General features: G+C 43.1%; 1 protein-coding gene across 1 annotated transcript in view; it reads left to right on the top strand.

Annotated features, from left to right (window-relative positions):
* The first annotated feature begins 822 nt into the window (after positions 1-822).
* LOC143986767 (uncharacterized) overlaps positions 823-27,604 on the top strand; it is a 126,891-nt gene continuing 100,109 nt past the window's right edge. The window contains exons 1-4 of the mRNA XM_077485172.1: positions 823-872; positions 17,883-18,079; positions 22,454-22,616; positions 25,492-25,641. Of these exons, the coding sequence (XP_077341298.1) occupies positions 17,897-18,079; positions 22,454-22,616; positions 25,492-25,641 (496 nt within the window). The 5' untranslated portion in view covers positions 823-872; positions 17,883-17,896. The remainder of the gene's footprint in view (positions 873-17,882; positions 18,080-22,453; positions 22,617-25,491; positions 25,642-27,604) is intronic.

Raw genomic sequence — 27,604 nt, 5'->3', positions numbered from 1 at the left:
TCTGGGCTCCACTGAATGTTTTGCAATAGTAGGATATCATGTAAATAGATAGCTATTCCTTGAGCCAAAAGAATAAGTGTTACAAGCATACATATATCCCATTATGTATTGTGAGTGGCATGATAACAGGGAGTACTTAGGCATGGCACGACCCATGACCAACATAAATCCTAAATATTCTCAGTTTTTTAACTTTAGATGGGGGTGCCAGGTTTATTTCTGTCTGTAAACCCATAAGGGAGATCTCCCCCATTCTTCCATTGTGACATCTGTACAAGAAACTTGGGGTGTGGGCATCACCAATACAGGAATGCCTGGAAAGCAATAAGAACATTGTCAGAGGTCCCAACCCTTCTTTGCTGTACTTTGTTTTCTGAACTAAAGTCCCAACATAGGAAGTGATGGGAAAACTCTATAATGGGGACATAGAAAAAAAACCAAACAGTCTACTAATGCCATTTGCTGGAAGATTGGCAATCATCAAATAAATACATCATTTGTATCCTGATTACAGATTGGATGTCACGTAGTTTTAGAGCTGTAGCGTATTTCTGTTCAGCCTCTTATACTTTGGGTCCCCATAAAAGCTTGGCAAGATGTGGGTACTTTTATAAAGTCATAGCAAACCTTGCTATGAATTTGTGTGAAAGGTGTGTCATCTATGTGTGTTTATACAGCTTTCACATTAGACTAGTTGTTAAAAATCTTTTCATAATGCCTTTGACTAACAATTTCCAAAACATGGGGGCAGGGCTTTCCAGGATTGAGGGCTTTTAGCTGCACTATAAGATATATAAATCCATTCCAAAGGGCATTATTTCAGCTGAAGGCTGATCGAGAACAAAGGCTGCAGTACAATCGTACAATAAAAGGTAAGAGGTAGCCTTGAAATAAGATACTCAGTTTAATATTGGTAAAATTATTGTGAACGTTTTATCCAATGTGCATAATTGATGGGCAGAGTGTTAGAAGATTACAGAATGTTTAACTTTAGTAATTAAGGTCTCTGATGTAGATTAAAATGTTAAAGTGAAGTGAAAACCCTTGAAAGTCTTGAATTCCTTCAACGGGGGAACAGCTATTGCTAAAAACAGGCGTATTCAGTATAATGGGGCTTCCCCTTATAAAAAAAGTTTTTCTGTCTGTCTCTTTGGCTTCCATACTTTGAGTTTCTGATGATGTGGATTATAATTTCAAAATGAAGTGACAATTTAAAGCATTGATGTTAGTGGATTAAAATGACTACCGGGACTATATTTTCACACCAAGTTTTCTTTAACAAGATTTAACCAGTTTCCCAAAGTCCTCCTGAGAATGCTGGATTTAGCTTTCAACAAGATTATGGCAGTCTTAAGTATTATTCAGCACTAAGCTTATATTTCCAAATGAAGAGCCCGGCAATGGTATCCGGCAAAGCTACTTCTCCCAGCATAGGTTTTTTTTAAACAAAATTTGATAGCTTCCTCAAAGTCCCTAAAACCTTATTCAGCTCCAAAGCTCTTGTAGCACTGAATAGAGAGCTTCAGAAATGTTGGCTATAGCATTTAAAGGCAAAGTTTCGGTTTAACCAAAAAACAAACCTATATACTCACCTCCATGCTGCTGTATCCGCAACTGTTCCACTCTGGCTCTAAGGCCGCGTACACACGGGCGGACTGTTCGCCCAACTTTGTCCGCTGAACAGTGTTTCAGCGGACAGTCCGCTCGTGTGTGGGCTTCAGCGGACAGTTTCAGCGGACAGTCTGACGAACAAAGTTTTTCGGAATTTCCGTAAGACTGTCCGCTGAAACTTTGTTTGAGCGTACAGTCCGCTCGTGTGTAGGCTTGTTCGACAAACTAAGTCTCGCGCATGCTCAGAAAGAATTTACACGGCGAAGGTTGCATTGCAGTGTATTGGACGTCGAATTTCTCGTCCCGTCGTACGTGCCGTTCACGTCATCGCGCAAGTTTTCAGCGGACTGTTCGTTCGTCGTGTGTGGTCAAGTCCGTTCATGCTAATTTTGAACGGACTGTTTGTCAAACTGTTTGACGAACCTAGTTGGGCGGACAGTCCGCCCGTGTGTACGCGGCCTAAGACTGAGAGCTGTAGTGCCAGGCTCTGATGTGGGGTGTATGGGTGGTTCCAGCTCTCAGATGCACTCTGAAAGGCAGAGCTAATTGTCAACCAGGCAGTGTAGTGGATAATGACAATATTGTCAAGCTCCTTCCTTTATTTGGCGAGGCTGTATTCTGTCAGCTGATAGCAGCCAATAACACGCTCTCAGCTCACTCTTGGTTATAAAAGAACACTAGTAAATGTACCCCTGTGATCCAAAAGTTAAGTAAGGTCCATAAATATTCGGACATCGACACAATTCTAATCTTTTTGGCTCTATACACCACCACAATGGATTTGAAATGAAAAGAACAAGATGTGCTTTAACTGCAGACTTCCAGATTTAATTTGAGGGTATTTACATCCAAATCAGGTGAATGGTGTAGGAATTACAATAGTTTGTATATGTGCCTCACACTTTTTAAGGGACCAAAAGTAATGGGACAGATTAACAATCATCCATCAAACTTTCACTTTTTAATACTTGGTTGCAAATCCTTTGCAGTCAATTACAGCCTGAAGTCTGGAAACCATAGACATCACTAGACGCTGGGTTTCATCCCTGGTGATGCTCTGCCAGGCCTCTACTGCAACGGTCTTCAGTTCCTGCTTGTTCTTGGGGCATTTTCCCTTCAGTTTTGTCTTCAGCAACTGAAATGCATGCTCAATCAGATTCAGGTCAGGTGATTGACTTGGCCATTGCATAACATTCCACTTCTTTCCCTTAAAAAAACTCTTTGTTTGCTTTCGCAATATGCTTTGAGTCATTGTCCATCTGCACTGTGAAGCGCCATCCAATGTGTTCTGAAGCATTTTGCTGAATATGAGCAGATAATATTGCCTGAAACACAGAATTTATCCTGCAGCTTTTGTCAGCAGGCACATCATCAATAAATACAAGAGAACCAGTTCCATTGGCAGCCATACATGCCCACACCATGACACTACCACCACCATGCTTCACTGATGAGGTGTTATGCTTTGGATCATGAGCAGTTCCTTTATTTCTCCATACTCTTCCCATCACTCTGGTACAAGTTGATCTTGGTCTCATCTGTCCATAGGATGTTGTTCCAGAACTGTGAAGGCTTTTTTAGATGTTGTTTGGCAAACTCTAATCTGGCCTTCCTGTTTTTGAGGATCATCAATGGTTTACATCTTGTGGTGAACCCTCTGTATTCACTCTGGTGAAGTCTTCTCTTAAATTGTTTACTTTGACACACATACATACGTTCTTGATCTGGCCAACTGTTGTGAAGGGTGTTTTCTTCACCAGGGAAAGAATTCTTCGGTCAACCACCACAGTTGTTTTCCGTGGTCTTCCGGGTCTTTTGGTGTTGCTGAGCTCATTCTGGTGTTGCTGAGCTCTTTCTTTTTAAGGATGTTCCAAACAGTTGATTTGGCCACACCTAATGTTTTTGCTATCTCTCTGATAGGTTTGTTTTGTTTTTTCAGCCTAATGATGGCTTGCTTCACTGATAAAGACAACTCTTGGGATCTCATATTGAGAGTTGACAGCAACAGATTCCAAATGCAAATAGCACACTTGAAATGAACGCTGGACCTTTTGTCTGCTTGTAAATGGGATAATGATGGAATAACACACACCTGGCCATGGAACAGCTGAGCAGCCAATTGTCCCATTACTTTTGGTCCCTTAAAAAGTGGGAGGCACATATGCCGTTCACCGTTCACCTGAATTGGATGTAAATAGCCTCAAATTAAAGCTGCAAGTCTGCAGTTAAATTACATCTTGTTTGTTTCATTTCAAATCCATTGTGGTGGTGTATAGAGCCAAAAAGATTAGAATTGTGTCTTTGTCCCAATATTTATGGACCTGACTGTATGTTAAAAGCTAGGCTAGCATCCCACATTCACATATTAGAAAATAAGGGGGCTTTAAGGGCTTAAGGAAAGCATCTTGGAGTTGTTACAGTACATGCTTTGAAAATGCTTGCTGAAATTGTTTAAAAAAAATAGTTTGTTTAAGAAAATGGTTTAGACTAGAGTTTTTGCAGGATTTAAAGTAATGTACACCCATACTGGATTGGGACCCTAACTAATCCGATGGGGCCCTGAAGCTGCTCATGGGCAGCCTTAGCCTGAGAGGATGTGTGCGCGTGCTTGTGTGTTGGCCTGCCTGTGGAACTTCTCTGCAACTCCTGGATTGCTGGGTTCTCAAGTAACACCAGGTATCTGAATTACCTCCTCTACCTTCATCTATGAATCCTGTCGCTGCCTCTGAGATGTTGAAGCCCTGAAAGGTAAAGCTCATCATACCAAGGAAAAATGCTGTGACCTGGGCTGTATATACTTTGGACACATGCACCTGACCCTACACTATGCATATTACACACACCTGACCACTGTACTATAACTATTACAAACACTTGACTCCTTCACTATGGATACACTACATACTGTACATTACATACACTTGACCTGTATATTACACATACCTAACCCCTGCACTTTGTGCATGACCTACCCCTGACCCCGAGCAATGTATATTACATACACCTGACCCATGTATGATGGATACTACACACACCTGTCCCCCACACTGCATACATTGCATACACCTGACCCCAGCACTACATACATTACATACACCTGAACACTGCATGCTTTATATTACACATACCCGAGCCCTGCACTTTATGCGTGATCTACCCTGCCCTGACCATTGCACCATGTGCATTACATACATCTGACCACTGCACTATATAAACTACACACACCTGCCCCTGCACTTTGTGTGATTGCAAATCCTGACCTCTGCATTATGTACATTCAGGGCAGACTGACAACTCATGGGGCCCCCAGGCAATAGGAGATTATGGGGCCCCCAGGCAATCAGAGATTATGGGGCCACACAGTATACACAAACACACACACACGGTATACAATCACACAGTATATACACAGACATGTTTAGCTGAGAAGGTACTGGAGAGGTGGGGCAGCTATAATCTCTGGATTTTTAGACCAAAAGGATGTCAGTAAGGGACATTTCAGAGACGGATGTAAAAAAAAAACACAAATTGTCCCTAGTTTTACTGAGGCTGGCAACCCTGATGGGGCCCCCTAGTGGCATGGGGCCCTCGGGCAGTGCCCGAGTGGCCCAATGGTCAGTCCGCCCCTGTGTACATTACATACACCTGAACCCTGCACTATGTACACTATATTACCAAACGTTTTGGGACACCTGCCTTTACACGCACATGAACTTTAAACCTTTCACTGCCAGGCCCCGTGTTCCATTTTTTGTACACTCAGGTGGCCAGACCATTTTTGCAATTTTTCCTTCGTTTTTTTTTTATTTTTCACTTATAGCTATCAGAATTTGTGAAAGACCCCACAAACCATTTATTTTCTTACAGCACATGATAAGTAGAATAAAAAGAAGGTGCTACTGATTTTTTAGGTGTATTTGCGCAAATGTTTATCAAACCAATATATTTGCAAAAAATACACTAAAACCATTATTAGCACATAAAAACACAGCACATTTTACAAAATTCCTACTAAATATCAAAGCTTAACCTGTAGTGAGTGAATAAATAACAAATATTTGTAACTTTTAAATTGCGCCTTTTTGCAATATGGTGAAAATTGAACAGACGCAAAAGTGTAAATATCCAAATATCTCAAAAAATCTGAAGGTTTTTCATGTTTCCCTTACAGCTTTCAGATCTTGTGAAAGACCCCCCAAAATCATATATTTTCTGAAAGCATATGACCTCTAGAATAAAAAGGTGCTACTGATTTTTCTTTGTTTTTTTTATTTGTGCAAATGTTTATCAAACCAATATATTCACAAAAAATACTATAAAACCATTATTAGCAGATAAAAACACCTGCTAAATCCCTACTAAATAGGAAAGCTTAACCTGTATGGATTTAATAAACAACAAATATCTGTAAATTTTAAATTTAATCAAACGTACCCAAAAATTTCTCAAATAATCTGGAGGTTTTCATTTTTCACTTACAGCTTTCAGAATTTGAAAAGACCCCTCAAACTAGACATTTTCTAAAAGCACATGGCCAGTAGAATAAAAAAAGTGCTACTGATTTTTTGGGCCCTGCAATAATTGTGCAAATGTTCATCATATCTCTATTTTCACTAAAATCATCAGTTTTGCACATAAACACAACGTAACTTACAAAATTTCTGGTAAATTAGTACTAAAGTCCCATTCACATGTGGAATACTAAAGTGTATACCCATAGGTGGCCATGTTTATCTGCATAGGTGTGCCGTGCAGCCCCATACAGGCAGTCTTATTTATGTCAATTGGGATGCACAGGTATAGCTGCTGTTCCTAATCTGAAATCCGTTTGGGAGAAGATGCAGGTGGAGGGAAGAGAAGGAATGATGCCTCTCGGAGCAGCCATGGTTTAGGGGTGGGCGGGGGGGCAGTTGGGGGCGATTTGACTGGCGGGGGACACATCTGGACCCCCCCAAGCCCCATGCAGCACCTGAAGCTGGCGGGAGTGGAAGAGGAGGGATGCCGGCTAATGATGGTGGCTGCAGGGAGCGAGTTTGCAGGGGGGGGGGGGGTCGGATTGATTGGAGAGGGGTTAATTAATGCTGGAGGAGATAGGAGAGGAGAGTGGGGGGCAGTTTTAGATTAAAGGGTGCGGCGGGGTGGAGAGGAAGGGGACAGGGAGGCGGCATGGGTGGAGGTGCGGCAGTCATATTAGGGGTTAATAACTCTGATCAGCGGGTTGTACCCTGCTGATCAGAGTTATAGAATTGTCCAGCAGAGTCTGCTAAACAATTCTGATATAAGCTTATGGTCATTGAAATGACCATAAGCTTATAGGAGAGGGAGAAATGAGGTCTGTACGCAGTACTGACCTGGCCAGCTGTGGCCACTTCTGTACCGCCATACGGCGTATGGATCTGGCAGTGAAAGGGTTAATGGCATCCTAGTCTTAGTATATAGAGTAAACTATTGAGTTGGCCCACCCTTTGCAGCTATAACAGCTTCAACTTATCTGGGAATGCTGTCCTAAGGTTTAGGAGTGTTTCTATGGGAATGTCTGACCATTCTTACAGAAACTCATTTGTGAGGTCAGGCACTGATGTGGATGAGAAGGCCTAGCTCGCAGTATCCACTCCAATTCATCCCAAAGGTGTTCTATCTGGTTGAGTGCAGGACAGTTAAATTCCTCCACCCCAAACCTGCTTATCCATGTCTTTATAGACCTTGTTTGTGCACTGGTGCGGAGTCATGTTTGAACAGCCAGGAGTCACCCCCAAACTGTTCTCACATGGGAGCATGAAATTGTCCAACATTTCTTGGCATGCTGATACCTTAAGAGTTTCCTTCACTGGAACTAAGGTGCAAAGCCCAACCCCTGAAAAACAACCCCACACCCTAATCACCCCTTCTACCAAAGGATTTGGACCAGTGCACTAAGCAAGATCCATAAAGACATGGATGAGCGAGTTTGGAGTGGAAGAACTTGACTGGCCTGCACAGAGTTCTGACCTCAATCCGATAGAATACCTTTGGGATAAATTAGAGCAGAGACTGCGAGCCAGGCCTTCTCATCCACATCAGTGCCTGACCTCACAAATGCTCTTCTGGAAGAATAGTCAAACATTTCCATAGACACACACCTTAACCTTGCGGACAGCCTTCCCAGAAGATTTGAAGCTCTGGGTGGGCCAACTCAATATTGAACTCTATGGACTAAGACTGGGATGCCATTAAAATTCATGTGCATGTAAAGGCAGGTGTCCCAATAGTTTTGTTAATATAGTGTATATTACATAAACCTGATCCCCTCACTACATACCAGGGGAAGACTGACAACTCGTCGATTCCCTGGGCAATCGGAGATCATGGAGCCCCCTGTGCCCACTCACCATACACACACCAAGCCCCGTCTACAAATTGCAGCTCAGCTGCATAGAGGTGCATTTAAATATCTAGAGAAGCATATCCTGCATGGAAGTTCCCAGTGTTATTCCGTAGAAGCTGTTAGGCACTTCCAGGTTTAATGATGGCTGCCACGTGGAATGTGGCCCCTGGGGCATTTTATAAAAGCAGTGGGCCTGTGTGTAAGATCTTGGCCCTAATATCATATAACAAAGTGTGGCACGTAGAGGGGAGGGTGAGAGAGAGAAAGGGGGCAGAAAAAGTGGGGAGAGGGTGTTGTGTGTGTGAGAGAGAGAGGGGGGAGTGAGAGAGAGGGGAGAGAGAATGGCGAGTAGAAATAAAGGGGAGGGGAGAGGGGAAGAGAGAGGGAGGGTGAGAGAGAGAATGGGAAGGGGTTAGAGAGGGAGGGTGTGAGAGTGAGGGGCAGTGAGAGAGAGAAAGTGGGTTAGAGAGATGGTAGAGAGAGAGGGAAGAGCGGGAGGGGGAGAGAGAGGGGGTGAGAAACAGAGTGAGAGGGGTGGGAGACAGAGAGAAGGATGAGAGAGAGAAGGGGGAGAGAGAGGGGGAAAGAGGGGAGAGGGGGAAGCGGAGAGAGGGGGAGATGAGGTGAGAGAAAGGGGGAGATGGGGTGAGAGAGAAGGGGGAGTGAGATAGGAGGGGTGAGAGAGAAGGGGGAGTAAGAGAGAGTGGGGACAGGGGGAGAGAGGGGGTGAGAGAGGGGTTGAGAGAAGGGGGAGAGAGAAAGGGGAAGAGATAAAAGGTGGGGAGAGAGGGAGGGTGTGAGAGTGAGGGAGAGGGGGAAGAGAGAGTTGGAGAGGGAGAGGGGGGAAGCGATGAGAGAGAGAGAAAGGGGGTAAGAGAGAGGAGGAGAGAGAGGTGAGAAAGAATGAGAGGGAGGGAGAGGGGGGGAGAGAGGGGAAGAGATAAAAGGTGGGGAGAGAGGGAGGGTGTGAGGGAGGGAGAGAGAGGGGGCATTGAGAGAGGGGGGGAGTGAGAGGGGGGGTGAGAGAGGGGGTGAGAGAAGAGGGGAGAGATAAAGTGGAGGAGAGAGTTGGAGAGGGAGGGTGTGAGGGAAAGGGGGGAAGCGATGAGAGAGAGAGAAAGGGGTGAGAAAGAATGAGGGGGAGGGGGAGTGAGAGGGAGGTAAGAGAGGGAGATGGGTGAGAGACATAGAGGTGGTGGGAGAGAGTGAGGGGGAGTGAGAAATGAGGGGGAGGGGGAGAGAGATGGTGGGGGTGAAAGAGAGAGGGGTAGTGAGGAGGAGAGCGAGAGAGGGGGTGAGGGAGAGAGGGGAGAGAGGGGGGGGAGAGGGGGAGAGAGAAAGGGGGTGAGATAGGAGGGCAGAGAGAGAGGGGGTGAGAGAGAAGGGAGAGCAAGATAGACAGAGGGGGGAGAGGGAGGGTGAGAGAGAGGGACGAAACATGTCAGAATTTTTGGATGATGTTATTGCTGTAATGCTCAAATAAATATTTTCTTTGGAGAAGCTGTCGAGTTACCGGCCTGTACTTTCCAAAGAGGGGAGAAAGAATGAGAGGGGAGAGTGGGAGGGGGGAGTGAGAGATGGAGAGCGAGAGGGGTGAGAGACAGGATGAGATAGAGAGAGGGGAAGAGAGAGAGGGGTGAGAGAGTGAGACGGAGGGGGAGAGAGATGGAGTGGGAGAGAGAGGGGTGAAAGAGAGGGAGGGCGAGACGGGGGAGAGAGAGTGAGGGATAAAAGGGGAGAGGGGGTGAGAGAGACGGGGGAGTGACAAAGAGGGGGTTAGCCTATCCCCTCATACTACACCAAGAGACCCCCCCCGCCCAAAAAAATTACACGTGTATAATGTTCTACAGCTTTCAGATATTTGTAATTTACCCAGATCCTGTTACTGGGGTTTCCTAATCACTGAGCCGCGGTGAAGGAGTTTGTGTCTTGTCATATAATCCAATGTTACTGACTTCTCCAACCTTCCTGCTGCCCGCCGGCTCCATCGCCAACTGCAGTAGCAAGGCACGACAGCCCAGGACCCTGACCCACTCTGCCACTACTTCACAGGTGACCTTCTTTGAGCAGTAGTACAGGTGCTGTCGCCTCCTTTTCTTCCACTCCCCTCACCATCTCTGGCAGTGCCCCACTCATCCTGCCTCCTGCCTCTTCGTCATCTCCCACCTCAGGCTCCCCTCACCTTCCCACCAGGCTCTCCTCCAAGCCACATGCAGACACACTATTTAGACGGACCTAAATATACTGCCCCTGTAAGACATGTGGAGACTTTCATGGGGCCCCCTACTGACCCGGGCCCTCGGACAGTGCCAGAATGGTCAGTCCGCCACTGCTACATAACTTATATACATCTGACCTCTGTGTTCTGTATATAAAGCTCTAGTTTTAAGCATCTCCAACTCCCACAATGTTTCCACACCTAATTTTTCTCCTCTGGTTTCTCAAGGTAGCCTCCAAACCTTTTCACCCCATGTGGGGAAGCGGGAGCGGTGCCATTACATCTTCAGTAGAACAAAGTCAGAATAAAATGTTTGGCTTTACATACACTTTAAAATCTCCCTCAAAATTAATATTTAGGCCCCTTTCACACTAACGTCCCGTTCAGGCCCGCCTGTCAGTTTTTCAGGCGGACCTGAACGGGTGCTCCATAGAGCTCTATGGAGCGTCGGATGTCAGCGGTGACATGTCCGCTGACATCCGACCCGCTCCGATCCGAAAAAGTGTGACGGAGGAAAAAGCTATTTTTCCATCCGTCTGCGGATCGGATCGGGTGACGACGGGCACTGCGGTCCGTCGTCATCCGATCTCCCATAGGGGAGAGCGGCGCTGTGACAGGTCCGTCCCTGCGCAGTGTGCAGAGACGGAGCTGTCATCTCCCTGCTCAGCGGGGATCGGCGGAGTGATCCCCGCTGAGCAAACGGACATCCACGGGGCGGATCAGAACTGATCCGCCCCGTGTGAAAGGACCCTTAAGTGATAGAAGGCTCTTGTGTTAGCTATTGGCTTTGTGTAAGTTTTAAGACTGAAAAAGCAAGATTTTCCAAAATCCCTTGAACCTGTCATGAGGAGAACACCTATGCTGGCTTCCCCCCTTCCTATGTTCCCCTTTTGAAATGTCTGCTAGCTGTCATTATCTTCTGATTGCACTGCTACATCTTCAACAAAGCCAGCTAGACATAACATGCCAACCAGTGCTGAAGAGGTGTCATTATGTATGAAAGTCAGTCTAGTGGCACAGAGTGACATTGAATGTAGCCAATGATTCATGCAGTATTAAACCCAATAACACACATGTATTACAGTATATTGCAGCTTACCAATTCGTAGATGTGGTGGCTGCATTCATTTTCTTTCGTTTAGGCTTTTTTCCTTTATTTTCACCTGGTGATCCTGCCAGTAAGTCTGTTATTTTTCAACATCCTTTAATAGTCCAACGTGTGCAGACAAAGTAGCAGTTAGGTTTGAATAACCCATTTACCACTGACAGGGGTGCTTACAATGGTCGGCTTTTATGTATTTATGAAAAACCATAATCAAAAAGGAAAAAGAAAACTGCCTGCTGTAACTGCCTGTAAAATGTCAGTTGGAGGTCAGCTTCAATTTGTTAGTTAAGTCCATCTAAATCTGTCTAACACTGACTTCTACTTCTAATGCCGCGCACACACGACCAGACTTTTTGAGAGCAAAGGTCCAACGGAACGAATCCGTCGGACAATTCCATCGTGTGTGGGCTCTATCAGACCTTTGCCATCCAAAAATCTGACGGACTTTAGAAATAGAACATGTTTCAAATTTTATCGCCGGACCCAGTTCCTATCGAGAAATTCACCTATGTCTATGCTAGTCCCACGGACAAAAACCGACGCTAGGGGGCAGCTGTAGGCCACTGGCTATGAACTTCCTTATTCTAGTCCGGTTGTACGTCATCACATTCAAATCCATCGGACTTTGGTGTGATTGTGTGTGGCCAAGTCTGTTCATTCGGAAAGTCCATTGGAACTCCCCCAAAAGTCAGTCGGGAAGACCGTCGGACCTAGTCCGTCAAAAAGTCCGGTCGTGTGTACGTGGCATAATACTTCATCCAGAATGCAGACACCTTAACCACTTGCCGACTGCCACACGACAATGTACGTCGACAGAATGGCACGGGCAGGCATATGGGCGTACATGTACGTCCCTGCCTTCCCGCGGGTGGGGGGCCCGATCGGGCCCCCCCCCCGGTGCCAGCGGCGGTCGGTTTTCGTTCAGAAGCGATCCGGGATGAGGGGGCGGCCATTCATTCATGGCCACCCCCTCTCGATCGCTCCTGACGAATGGAAGTGAGGCGTGACATCACTTCCTCTCCTGTAATGTAAACACAGGAGAGGAAGTGATGTAATCTCTCCTCCGTGTCGGTATTTTTCGTTCCGGCACCGAGGAGAGAGGATCGGTGAGTTGCACCAACACTACACTACACAGTAGAACATGCCAGGCACACTCTCACCCCCCCTTAACCCCCCGATCACCCCCCCAATCACCCCTGCACCCCCAGTCACAGTGACACCAATAGCATTTTTTTTATTATTTTTTTTTTTTTTGCATTGGTGTCATTTGTGACTGTAATAACTGTTAGGGCAGTTAGGGTTAGCCCCCTTTAGCTCTAGGGTACCCCCCTAACCCCCCCAATAAAGGTTTAACCCCGTGATCCCCCCCCCGTCGCCAGTGTCACTAAGGCTGGGTTCACATTGCAGCGGTTTATGAGAACGGATGTGATTCGCACCGCACTGCAGTGCAAATCACATCCGATCTCTGTGCGATTCGAGTTCAGCCATACTGAATTCGCGCCGCACCCGCCGCAAATTCGCACGGGACCCTTTTTTTGGTCCGCAGCAGAATCGGATCGCATGGGTGTTCACACCATGCGATCCGAGTTTGCAGATCGCACTGCGATATGCGAACTGATCTGGGGGTGTCATTAACATTTCACTGACACTCCCAGCAGTTCGCATAGGGCAGTGTGAACTGCCGCCGGGAGGCATGCGAGGCGGGAACCCGCCGCGGATTCGCGGCGTTTCCGCATCGCTCCAGTGTGAACCCAGCCTAATAAGCGATCGTTTTTCTGATCGCTGTATTAGTGTGACAGGTGATGCTAGTTAGGCAGGTAGGTATTTAGGTTCGCCACAGCTTTTTATAGCACCAGGGACCCCCATATACTACCGCATAAAGCCCCCTGATTGCCCCCTAGTTAACCCTTTCACCAGTGATCACCATATAACTGTTACAGGTGACGCTGGTTGGTTAGTTATTTTTTTATAGTTTCAGGGCACCCGCCATTTATTACCTAATAAAGGTTTAACCCCCCTGATCACCCGGCGGGTGTCATTTGTGACTGTAATAACTGTTAGGGCAGTTAGGGTTAGCCCCCTTTAGTTCTAAGGTACCCCCCTAACCCCCCCAATAAAGGTTTAACCCCGTGATCACCCCCCGTCGCCAGTGTCACTAAGGCTGGGTTCACATTGCAGCGGTTTATGAGAACGGATGTGATTCGCACCGCACTGCAGTGCAAATCACATCCGATCTCTGTGCGATTCGAGTTCAGCCATACAGATAGTATGGATGAATTCGCGTTGCACCCGTCGCACCCGCCGCAAACTCGCACGGGACCCTTTTTTTGGTCCGCAGCAGAATTGGATCGCATGGGTGTTCACACCATGCGATCCGAGTTTGCAGATCACACTGCGATATGCGAACTGATCTGGGGGTGTCATTAACATTTCACTGACACTCCCAGCAGTTCGCATAGGGCAGTGTGAACTGCCGCCGGGAGGCATGCGATGCGGGAACCCGCCGCGGATTCGTGGCGTTCCCGCATCGCTCCAGTGTGAACCCAGCCTAATAAGCAATCGTTTTTCTGATCGCTGTATTAGTGTCACAGGTGACGCTAGTTAGGCAGGTAGGTATTTAGGTTCGCCGCAGCTTTTTATAGCGCCAGGGACCCCCATATACTACCACATAAAGCCCCCTGATTGCCCCCTAGTTAACCCTTTCACCAGTGATCACCATATAACTGTTACAGGTGACGCTGGTTGGTTAGTTATTTTTTTATAGTTTCAGGGCACCCGCCATTTATTACCTAGTCTCACTAGTGTACCCCTAAATTTAGGGGTGTTTACTTTCCAAAATGGGGTCATTTGGGGGGGGTTTGTGCCATCTTGGCATTTTATGGCCTTCAAAACTGTAACGCCCTTAGAAAGCCTGAAGGCGGTGCTTGGTTTTCGGGGCCCCGTACGCGGCTAGGCTCCCAAAAAGTCCCACATATGTGGTATCCCCGTACTCAGGAGAAGCAGCAGAATTTATTTTGGGGTGTCATTTCACATATGCCCATGGCATGCGTGAGCAATATATCATTTAGTGACAACTTTGTGTAAAAAAAAATATATATATTTTTTTGTCATTATTCAATCGCTTAAGGCAAAAAAATAAAATATTCAATGGGCTCAACATGCCACTTATCAATTTCCTTAGGGGGTCTACTTTCCAAAATGGGGTCATTTTGGGGGGGTTTTGTACTGCCCTGCCATTTTAGCACCTCAAGAAATGAGATAGGCAGTCGTAAACTAAAAGCTGCGTAAATTCCAGAAAACGTACCTTAGTTTGTAGATGTGACAACTTTTGCGCAAACCAATAAATATACAGTTATTGACTTTTTTTTTACCAAAGACATGTGGCTGAATACATTTTGGCCTAAATGTATGACTAAAATTGAGTTTATTGGATTTTTCTAATAACAAACATAGAAAATATCATTTTTTTTCAAAATTTGCGGTCTTTTTACGTTTATATCGCAAAAAATAAAAATCGCAGAGGCAATCAAATACCATCAAAAGAAAGCTCTATTTGTGGGAAGAAAAGGACGCAAATTTTGTTTGGGTACAACATTGCATGACCGCGCAATTACCAGTTAAAGCAGCGCAGTGCCAAATTGTAAAAAGACCTCTGGTCATTGACCAGCAAAATGGTCCGGTCTGAAAGTGGTTAAGAGAAAGAAGTGTGTTGCTGGCCAGGTCACCAGGTGAATAAAATGAAAAAGCTTAGAAAACGAATGCTGTTACCACATCTAAGCATTTTTATGCTGCAAGTTGTAAAAAGAATTGGGGGGGGGGGATAATACTGCTTTAGAAACATTGGGAAAAGCTATATTTTATGACTGGGGCCACCTAAGATCCTATATTGTAATTTTAGTAAGGAAATGATTGATTAATTTTTGACTTACCCTGTATTAGGTGGTTCTAAAAATTAAGTGAGCGTAAATATAATGCCGCGTACACACAGTCGGAGAATCCGTCGGAATGCGTCTTATCGGACCGTGTCGTCAGATAATCTGACTGTGTGTGGTATGCATCGGACTGATTCCGTCCGAATCTCCGTCCGACCCAATTTTCCAACATGTTGGAAATATTTCCCGACCAACTGGGCCGGTTGGACGTAATCCGATCATGTGTAGAGAATTTTGATCGGACCAAGTGCCACGCATGCTCAGATCAAATTCCTACATCAAAGCTATTGGCTATTAGCCTGAATGTAGTCCCATCGTAATGAAATTACGTCATCACGTTCTGAAAGATCGGATTTTTCGACAACTTAGTCCGACCGTGTGTATGCAACAGTTTCGGACACAATCCGTCAGACTAAATCTGACGGACAAAATCCGACGGATTTGGTTGGAAGTATCTCCGACCGTGTGTACAGGGGCTTAGAGGTGGGGGGGTCACAGGTTAATTTGAAACATCACAGTGGTGTGACTTGTCACCTATTCCAGTGACAGATGATAGAGGAAATGTATTTTTCCTTTCCCTTCCTGTTGAGTCTATATGGCATGAAACAAAGCCAATAGTTCCAATGGGATGCATATGGCAAAAAAAGTCAGGACTTTAAATTACTCTTTAATTACTTCTTTATCCAAAGCTCAAAAAGATTTGGTTTTAGATATATTTTAAAAATAAGCCAAAGCACACCAAGTTGCACATGCAAAAAGAGTTAATGAAAACAATGTGAGCCAAAACGTGCACTCCTAATGAGTTTAACATGAGTTCCATATATAGTTATTAAATATTAATCTGTAGCGGCTGTAATTTTCTGCAAAATTTAATGCAATATGGAAACTTGGAGGCATTGTGAATGTCACGATATACCGAATGCCTCAGAAAAGTTCCTGCTTGTGTGATAGGCTCACTGTTACACCCCTTTCACACCAGGGCGTTTTGCAGGCGCTATAGCGTTAGAAATAGCGCCTGCAATCCGCCCTAAAGAAGCTGCACCATTGTGTGTAGTGTGAAAGCCCTACACAGCAGTGCGCTGGCAGGACGTCAGAAAAAAGTCCTGCCAGCAGCTTCTTTGGAGCGGTGTGTTTACCGCTCCTCCACCGCTGCTCCCCATTGAAATCAATGGGGCAGCGCTGTAATACCGCCAGCAAAACGCTGCTATTGTGGCCTATTGCCGGCGGTTTTAACCCTAGCGGCCACTAGCGGGGGGGGGGGGTAAAAGCTCACTGCTAGCGGCCGAAATGCGCCGCAAATCCGGGCGGTAAACGCCACTAAAAATAGCGGCGTTTTACCGCCGACGCAATGGGCGGTGTGGTGTGAAAGGAGTCTTATAGGAAATCATGTGGATGAAAACAGTATATTGTTGGAACTCTCACAACATACTAACAGACCCAGCGAGTAGGCACAACCAACAAGAGCCACTTACAAACAGTAGTAGAGGATCGAGATCTTGGAAAGATGCTGACAGCTTCTGCAGTGAGGATCGGGAATGCTGCCTGGTAGGTCCACACTCAAAGGGGAGGCTTCCTAACAGGAGATAGTAGTCCCTGTTCTTCACCTACTCTGCAGGAACCTTTCTCTGCCACTAAGCACTGTCCCTATCAGACAAGGAACCTGTCCCTATACTAGCCACTCACATGAAGCACACCAAACCCAGGAGCCTAAGTCTTAAAAAGACTCAAGATGTCCACCCAAGTCACATGGGGTGCCAGCGTCCAATTGGACAGCTGTTTCCCTGTGACTGCAGGAAGTCATAGAGAAACCAAGTTCCTCACAACTTCCTTCACCTTCTGCTTTGCCACTTCGGTCGAGCGCCACCCACAGTGGGGAATACAGACTGTACCTGCCTACAAGCAGCTATTTCTTCAGCGCAACAAAAGGTAGGAATCTGCAACAAAGTTTGTTAAAATCTCTGCAAAGTAGATTGATCACCCAGAGGGGATTGTTCTTTACGCAACAATAATAAAGCTAATCTTTAACTCTTTAATCCTCAAAGCCTTCATTCGCTGCAACAGCCCTCTCATCTTAAATGGACCAACCACACTATGGTCCCTCCACAAGTGGAGTAGCTACAGAGAACCATTTCCTACAAGGTCTCTCAATACCTCACACATCTACACCAACAAAGCTACAGAAGGGAGCATTCTACAATGCATGCCAATGATGATACAGAGAAAGGTGTAGAGGAAAAGTAATGCCTGTACCACCCTTGGATTTTTCTCCAGCTCCTTCTATGCTCAGTTTCTTATTTTCTTTTTTAAATCCAGAAGAAAGTTTTATTTGAACACATTCAAGAATACTTGTTCCATAAACACAATAGAATGCAAAGTTGTAATGTACAAAATGGTAGAAAACAAATGGGCAATTACAGCTTCCAAATGCATAGAGCTCACTAAAGAGAACATACAGCCCCACCTAGTGGCTGAAAACAGAAATGATAGTGCCAATAGAGCATTAATATTGCACACTCCAAAGTCAGATAGTGATAACCAGAATTGAGTAATCAACAGCATTTTACCCCAATATCTTAATATATAATAATCATAATATCTTAATATCTATAATCAAGCCCAGTTTCTGATTTTCAATTCTGTTTTTGTCTCCAGGGTTTTCTGCAGACATGTATTTAACAGATCCAGTTACAGTTGTCCTCTTTGTTTTCACTTGTGTTGTCCTGGCAATTTTTTGGCTCAGTGAGATGCAAACAATTCATCCAAATTATCCTCCTGGACCACCACGTTTGCCTGTTATTGGAAATATGCACATTATAAATATGAATAAACCTTATATAACGTTTCATGAGGTAAGATCTTGGACTTTTAGATACAAGAATGAGCCCTTTTTGTGTATTCTTCTTTTCAAAACTCAAGAATAAAGTTTTTGCTAGACATGTGCGATTCGTTTTGTTACGAATCAAAATTGGGATGATATTTTCGTTATTTTGAGATTTAGATTTATCCAAATCTCCGAACTACAATAGTAACGAATTTCAAAGAATCTGAAATAAATTATAATGATATGAGTTATCCGAATTTGAATAATAATTCATTAGAAATAAATAATGATGACCATAGTCTGTTTTTGTGTGCCACGTCACCAATATGCTACTAGAAATGTCAAGAATTTTCCCCAAGATGGGACTTAACCGCTTACCGACCAGCCTCCTCATTGTACTGCAGCAGGTTGGCACAGCTGCGCAAATCGCTGTAGGTGTACGTCGGCCACTCTAACAGCCCTAGGGGCATGTGCGACGCCGGAGCTGATGTGCGATGAACGCCGACCACGATGGCTGCCGGCGACTAGCGATTGCTCCTCAGAAAGCCAAAATGAGGATCTGTCAATGTAAATAGGCAAATCCCCATTCTATCAGGGAAGCAGTGAGAGATTGTCTGTTCCTAGTGATCAAAAACAGCAGTACACTCCCCCCACAGTTAGAAACACCTCCCTAGGGAACACTTAACCCATTGATCACCCCCTAGTGTTAACCCTTTCCCTGCCAGTGACATTTATACAGTAATCAGTGGCTATTTTTAGCTCTGATCGCCGTATAAATGTCACTGGTCCTAAAATTGTGTCAAGTGTCTGATCTGTCTGCAGCAATGTTGAAGTCCCGCTAAAAATCGCTGATCACTGCCATTGCTAGTAAAAAATAATTTTTTTGAATAAAAATTCCATACAAATTCCATAAATATATCCCCTATTTTGTTACCAAAAATATGTAGATGAATATATAAAATATGTAGATTGGCCTAAACTGATGAAGATTTTTTTTTGTTATAGCAAAAAGTAAAAAATATTGTTTTGTTGTTTTTTTTTTTTAATTTTTCGCTTTTTTTGTTTATAGCGCAAAAAATAAAAACTGCAGGGGTGATCAAATACAACCCAAAGAAATCTCTATTTGTGGGAAAAAAAGGACATACATTTTGTTTGTGTACAATGTTGCATGACTGCGCAATTGTCAGTTAAAGCGACACAGTCCCACATTGCAAAAAATGGCCTGGTCATTAAAGGGGTAAATCCTTAAATTCCTTAAGTGGTTAAATGGTACTTTAGAAATAGCGTATATAATACCTATTCTTTAAAAGATAAAAATGTGTTTATACAATATTCAAAAACGGATACAAATTGAAAATAGAAAATACGGTATTTATTAGAATGGTCAATGCCTGTCCTCCAATGTGCCAATGTGGTTCATAGTGTCTTCTGTGAACCGACGGGTTTCAGAGAGAACCAATTTCCTCCATCAAGGGTAGAGACAGGATCACATTTATTGAGTTGGACAGTGGGGAACAAAGCATAGCCATATACATTTAAAAACATGCATTGGTTCTTGGTCCTGCCTGGTTGCCCAGTTTAAGATACTTTAAAGGGGAAGAAGAGCCACAGTGGCCACTGGGGCCAAGGCTGTCAGTCCCATGGGGTGGAGGTTATATCGCAAGATGTGAAAGTCCCTTCTTCGAATGACAGGAGTGATATTTACCCAACAATGGTGACCCCCCAAGATGTATAAGCATTGGTATCCACTTTCAGTAAACTGGCTGGGGACACAAGGCAGCATATTCAAATATCTTGCACTTACCTTACATTGGAAAACCGGGCAGAACTAAGAACCAATGCATGTTTTTAAATATATACGGCTATGCTTTGTTCCCACTGTCCAACTGAATAATTGTGTTCCTGTCTCTACTCGGAAATTTGATCTCTCTGAAGTGGGTGACAGAAGCCACTAATACCACATCAGAGGACAGTCATTGACCATTCTAATGCATACCATAGTTTCTACGTACTTTTTTAAAATATTGTATAAATAAACTAATTTTTATCTTTGGTATTAAATACGCTATTTCTAAAGTGCCATTTAAAGTCCCATCATAGGGAATATTCTTGACTTTTCTTGAAAAAGAATGTAAATTCGAATTTGAAAATTAATTTGAATTCTAAAGTTAATTTGAATTTGAAATTAAAACATACTGTATCCCAATAAATACAGTAGGGTGTAAAAGTGAAATGGGATGATGATTCCTACTTTGGCGGCCGAATAGAATAGGATAAAAAGTAAAGGAATAGAATAGGATAGTAAAAATAGAATAGAAAAAAATATAGATTAGAATAGAATACAATAAAATGAATATTGTCGCTATAACGAATGGACATAATGAATCTGAATATACAGAACAAATTCTGAAAACAAATTATTCTAACATAATGAAGACGACAAAACAAAATTATTAACTAAACAAACAAATCTGAAATGAAACAAAACACATTTTTCCAGTCTCAGAAAATCTAAAAACCCAGACCTCCATGGCTATTATACTTAATGACACATATTTACTTTGGTGCCCTTCTGAGGCAGTATCCCAGCCTGTCTAAGCTTCAGCATCAGCTGGTGTTGGCATTTAAACAGGGAGTTGACATTGTAGGCTGCCCATGTGACAGTGTTGGGTCCTGGTGAATGACTGCTTAGACCCAAGCCCTGTCACATGGGCTGGTCGTGAGCACCCTCATACCCATCATCTTTGCTCTGTTAGTGAGGACTCAAACAGTGTAGTGATGCAGTGTTGGAGTGCAAGCATAGTAGGTATAACTGTCTGTGGGGGTTGGCTATCAGAAGATACTGTACTGTATTTTTATCCGAAATGATCTAAAGACCCTCCTCCTAAACCAGGTTCTGTGGATCAGAATTCTAGGATTTTTCAGACACAGTCTGACTGTTTGCTAGGTCCCAATGCATTAAAGATACTTAAAGCTGAGCCCTGGGCAAACAGCTGAGTACATAGATTAAATATATATTTGAGGGCAGATTTACCTTCCAAAGAATTATAGATTTTTTTTTTTTCTCCATTCAACTTTGATAGTTACACAAAACTGTCCCACAGCCCTAAGGAGTAAGGGAGGGGACCTGTTTTTGTTCATCAGCAGTTTTGTTTTCTATACAAGTCTCCTTCTCACCCTTTGACTGGACAGTGAAAGGAGAATCAGCAGACTGGTAAGCTCATCTCTGCTCTCTCATCCTATCAACATGTACCTTGCACTGAAACACACCTCATTGGCTCCTTGTGCTGCTCCTTCCACCTTCTGTCCGAGATCTGCTGTAGAGGACTACAAGAGTCTGATACCAAGTCAAATACAGGTACCTACAAAGCTTGCATTAAAAAATACATTTATTGATGTTTTTGTGATTACGGGGCTATATTCATTTGTTAAAACAGGAAATTACCATGCTTGCACAATAAATAAATAGTAAATATGTAAACAGCAGCTCTAATGTGAGATACACACAAATAACAAATTACAAACCAAAGGAGCTGTGCACATATTCATGTGTCTTTTATATTTGTCAGAAGTTCAGATTTAATAAACAAAAAATACCTGTTAAGTGAGGAATGTGACAAACCACACAAATCCCCCTCTCTCGTTCAGGATCAGTTCACACTGCTGCAATGTGAGAACCCGGGAGAATCCAGTGTGGGTTCCCGCATTACATACAACTCACAGGCAGTTCACACTGCCCTATGCGAACCGCTGTGGGTATCAATACAAAGTTAATGACACCCCCAGATCAGTTCACATATTGCAGTGCGAACTGTCAATTCATATAGGAATCAGATCGCATTGGGTGTGAACACCCATGTTATCCCATCATGGTGCGGACCAAAAAAGAGTCCTGCACATCTTTGGTCCAAATGTGATGCAACATCAGCCATGCGATCTGTATGGCTGAATTTGCATCGCACAGACATCGCATGTGATCTGCACAGCAGTGCGGTGTGAATCACGTGATGTCTGACATCGCAGCAGTGTGAACCCAGTCTTGGAGGACAACTTTACACATCATTTCTAATCCTTTGTAAATTTTATGCACAGAAAAGAGAAAGTAAACTAATCGTTTTTGTACTCTAGGGCACATACTTCCATAAATGTAACTGGAAACGTTGATAAAGTACTAGTAGCCATAATATATTTGTGTTGGAACCTATTGGAAACCTGCTTGAGATTTGAAGCAGTATGGCCACCTAACACTCAGGTGCTCACCAATGATACAGTTTAAAAAAAGTTGAATTAAGCTTTAAATATTTAGCTTTTTAGTGAATTAACGCTTTGTGGCAATATGTACTATATAGTTCTGACTTTAAGATTTAGAGGGCATAGATTTGTTTTTTCCCTTTTTTTGCAGCTTGCTAAGAAATATGGCTCAGTGTACAGCCTACAGATAGGAGCTCAGATGATTGTTGTGCTGTGTGGCTTTGAGACAGTGAAAAGTGCCCTGGTCAACTATGCTGAGGAGTTTTCTGGAAGACCCCATGTACCAGTTTTTGTGGACATGGCCAAGGAACATGGTATATGTGTGTATATGTGTGTGTGTGTGTATATATATATATATATATATATATATATATATATATATATATATATATATATATATTTTTTTTTTTTTTTTTTATGCGTTTTCTTTTATGACAAGATTAACATACAAAGAACTATAGCACATATGCACAGGTCATGTACACAGATTTTAAGAGGTTATAAACTCCAATCTTTGATTTGTACCTATAGGTAAACCTATAATAAGGCTTACCTATAAGGTACTGTAAATATCTCCTAAGCGTGCACTGTTTAGGAGATATTTACTATATATGCAGCCAGTGACGTCATCAGCGCATCCACTCTGAAGGAACGGCCACCCGGACCATTCCTTCAGAATCCTGTGACATAGACAGTTGCTCCCCCGCATAGAAGTGACGTCATCGTGGCTTTGGCCAGTCACACAGCCAGAGTCCGCAGACCCAGAAGGAAGACAGGTGAAGATGGAAGCGGACTCGTTTTCAGGTAAGTTTCACAAAATATGCTAGTATGCGATGCATACTAGCACATTATTGTTTTACCTTGCAGGTCAGATAAAAAAAAAAAAAAAAGCACCTAGCGCTTTACTACCGCTTTAAGATGAAAAAGACCCTCCATTTTCATAGTGCAGTTCTGGTGCTGTGATAAGACATCCTAGAATGACAATTACCTAAATACCTTATATAAAACCCTACAAGGCTGCTGCAGTCAGAAGTCCATATAACCCACAGTTGCTTTAAGGTGGGAACAGATCTGTTCTTTAATTTGGGCAGGAATTCAAATTACAATTTTTAAAAAGTAAGGGCACATAAAATTGCATAGATATAAGCAATTAACAATTAGAGGGGAGGACGACAGATTAGAGTAAACTGAGTAGTTTGCTGGACAATTTAAAGCCCAACTGAAGCTTTGTTTTGGTTTTATTATTATAACGGGGCAGAAATATACCTTTTTTTATTATACTATTGTGTTGCAGCAAAGGCTAAGATGCCCTGTGCTGACAGCATGTTGGAGATATAGTACAGTAACAAAAATATATATATTATATAATATAGCCTAGCTGCCTTGTAGTAATAATCAAAGCTCAAGATGGGCCTTAAAGTGGAAGTAAACTCTTATTTTGCACTTGTACCTACAGGTAAGGCTTACCTGTAGGTCTCGTGAATATCTCCTAAACCTGCACTGTTTAGGAGATATTTACTTTGCATGCAGCCGGTGATGTCTCCAGGGCATTCACACTGAAGGGACAGCATACCTTCCCCGTCCCTTTAGAACCTTGTGCCATGGTCAGTAACTCCTGTGCATGCTCATGCACAGGAGTGGCGTCATCGCGGAGTGGCCAATCAGACAGCTGCAGCAAGCAAATCCAAAAGGAAGACCGGATGAAGATGGAAGCCCTCTCAGCAGTGACAGTGCGTTGCTGGAGAGCTTCGTTCTAAAGTATATATTTCATAATATGCTAGCATGCAATGCATACTAGCACATTATGCCTTTACCTTGCAGGGTTTAAGAAAAAAAATTGGTGCAGTTTACTAGCGATTTAAGCAGCTCAGTTGTTGTAAATACACGTGTTGCAGCTGCGTTACTTTTATGCGTTCCCACCTCAAGCAAAATTTTAAATAATAAAGTGAAGAGCAACCCCTTATTACCACCTAATTATCCAGTACAGTATATGTATATATCTTGAAACCATACATTTTTACTTAATATCGAATGAACAATTACATTTAAAAATTCCATGACGCTGTCTATTAAGGGTCCCATTACCATATATCTTCTGTGTATATTATTCACTGTGCCACCAATATTTCTCTTGACTGTGCCAATGATATTATTCACCACCGCTGTCATGCTCCTCTACCATTCAAACTGCTTAGTTTGTTCCAATTTGCAGTAAGGTCTCAGTCCCAGTTCACATAGGTACAATACGGAAACACTGCGAATCCACTGCGGGTTCCCGTATTGCACCTGGCTCGCAAAGCAGTTTACACTGTCATATGCGAACTGCTAGAAGTGTCACTACAATGTTAATGACACCCCCATTTCAGTTTGTATATCACACTGTGAACTGACAGTTCGGACATGAATCGGATCTGAACCAATCCTGGTGCAGACCAAAAAAAGGGTCCTGTGTGAGTTTGGTCCGAATGTGATGCAAATTTTGCATGGCTGAAATCACATCTCACAGACATCGCATGTGATTTGCACTGCAGTGCGGGGTGAATCACATGCGATCTCGTACAGCGCACTGAAGTGAATCGGCACCTAATGTGTCTTGCACTTTATATAGGACCGCTGTACCATTCTATGCCAGTTACAACCGTCATCTCTTCTCATTATGCTGCCACTTGCTCCACCAACACCAGGTATCACACTCAGCTCAGAGATTACACACTCAGTATTAGCTTGGAGATATAAAATAGCTCTCATTGTGCAGCATATAGTGAAATCATCATTAATTTAATAAAAACAAAGATATGCTTAATATATTAGTTGCCCCCTTAAGGAAAACATTAGCATCAGATACATACACAGAATATCTCACTTTCAGTTTATTCCTACGCAATGGCATCACCCGGCCAGGCCGCTGACGTGTTTTGTCACACCACTGCAACTTTTTTAATTGGAAGATGTAAACCTACATTGGAGTCTGTTACATTTGGCCATCCATAGAACTATCACAGGTCCATCCATGTCCACCAGACTCAAACTGAACGGGCACAAATGTAAAAACAAAAAACTGACATCTGTCCTATATGGCTCCAATTCAGCGGGGAATCTGCTCATGGATCTCCTACTGATCTGAGAGTACAGACTCCATGAGAAAGAACCTTTAGACTGATAAAATGTATGTGTTATTTTTATTTTTAGGTCTTATATTTTCTAATGGTGATAACTGGAAAGCTATGAGACGTTTCACTCTTACTACACTGCGAGATTTTGGGATGGGGAAGAGAACAATAGAAGATAGGACCACTGAAGAGTGTCAAAGTTTGATAAAAGTTTTAAAATCTTACAAAGGTCAGTAGTAGTGTAATGTAGTTCTGGGGCTGCACTTGTCTTGTTCTGATTTGCATTTATTATTAAACTATGCATTCTTAAAAGAGAATACAAATGTCCCCCTCATAATATCTATACTGACTAACCTCAGTAAAAAAGATGTACTGTATATACTTCCATACAAAAGAGAACTCGCATAGGTGGGGCATGAGAGTGCCTCAGTCCCGATATGTATATATACAAAGAAGGAGGATGCACAAGGTATAAAATATACACAATTTTTATTGAACACTTTTAATACATACAAGTAAAAATAATTCTGGTAGACATAAGTACATATACATATGCATTGGTTTCTATAGTTACATAAATTAAGGTATAACTGACAGTCCAAGGTGTAAATGTATATATGATAAATGTCTCTACGTTTTTTGTTAGACAATGTTCGCTTCCTCAGGAAATACGTCTGAAGGCCGGCCTCTTATTCGGGGTATACCCTCTTTTAGGCGTACCGTTCAGAGAGACCGAGGCACACCACAGGTCTTGGTAGTTAGGGTTACAGTGTTATTACAACCAAAGACTCAGACTACAAATATTTAAACATCTGAAATTAGAGACAGGGTTGTAAGGGGAGGCAAGAGAGAGGGGAAGGAAAAGGGAATGGAAACGGGTTTGATTCTGCTTATTTTCTTCACATTTTTTTTATTGAACTTCCATTGAATTTTATTGAATGTTCATGCATTCATAAATTTTTAGTGTTATTGTTTTTTTCACTATTTATTTTGTTGATGGACTTTATATTTTGAAAGTTGTATGCATTATACTAGTTCAATGACTTCATTTCCACATTAGTTGATTTAACACTTGTTCATTGCACGGTATTATTCCTTCCTTTACATGTTTACACTATATGTTTATCGAGTGCTAGCTGCTATCTACCACCTCAGAGCGCAGTTTTCCAACTTCCTTTTATTTTCTTCACCGTATTTTACAACCACTATCTGCACATTAATAGGGCAATATTACTTTCATGATGGGTTTTCCAGCTGGGATTCACTCGCCAAAGGGTCACTTGATGGCCACCAATTTTACTCTATTTCTTGATAATGGACACTTATTTGTCTCCTTTTTTAATAAACCACTCATTTTATTAATTTTTTATATTTATATGAAGTTCACCCCAAGGTAGAAGCCCAATCAGGTCCACATATCACTTATTGCACCCATGCACAATCCTCCTCTGGGAAACTGCCCCATTTTCCTCACATTGTTCAGACTTTATACTTTCAACATTAGCCACTATTGGCACTGTTTCTTTTTTTTCATTATTTTTTTTTTCATTGTGTATTTGCATGCCCCCTATACTGGGTTGTTTTTTGCACAATTACAAGTGGGATGTGATGTTTGGGAGTTTGCTACTTGGTACAAGTACATGTGGACCCCTTCATTGAGGTTTCCTGTTGCTGTTTTCCAACTTGCAGTATTTGCACACCCCTGATCATCATGATACCTGCTCATTTTTTTGGACGTTTGCCTGTCTGGCTGGCCCCCTCCCCTCCACAGACCCCGGGATAACTATACAGACCATTTGGGATCTTCTTTTGTTTTCCTTTATCTTCATTTCTGTATTTCTATCTTCACCTAGCAGCAATAGGGTCGCTGGTTGAAATCCCAACCATGACACCATCTGCCTGGAGTTTGCATGTTCTCCCTGTGCCTGCGTGGGTTTCCTCCGGGTACTCCAGTTTCCTCCCACACTCCAAAGACATACTGGTAGGTTAATTAGATCCTGTCGAAAACAATTGGCCAAATATGTGTATGTTGTATGTGTATGTGTTTGCCCTATGGTGTCCCCTGAGGTGATTCAGTTTGCATAGGTAGCACTATACAAGTCACTCATTCAATTGTAAGTTTTGGTTTTCCCTCTCCTTTTTTGCCTGTTTCTCCGCCTCCCCCCCCCATTTTTTCCTCTCCCTTCCCTTTT

This window comes from Lithobates pipiens, unplaced genomic scaffold (assembly GCF_037356315.1).
Source record: "Lithobates pipiens isolate NorthernLeopardFrog02 unplaced genomic scaffold, aLitPip1_a1.2 Scaffold_18, whole genome shotgun sequence".
NCBI lineage: Eukaryota > Metazoa > Chordata > Amphibia > Anura > Ranidae > Lithobates > Lithobates pipiens.
Note: the sequence above shows the minus strand (reverse complement) of the source record. Positions and strands in the feature narration are given on the sequence as shown.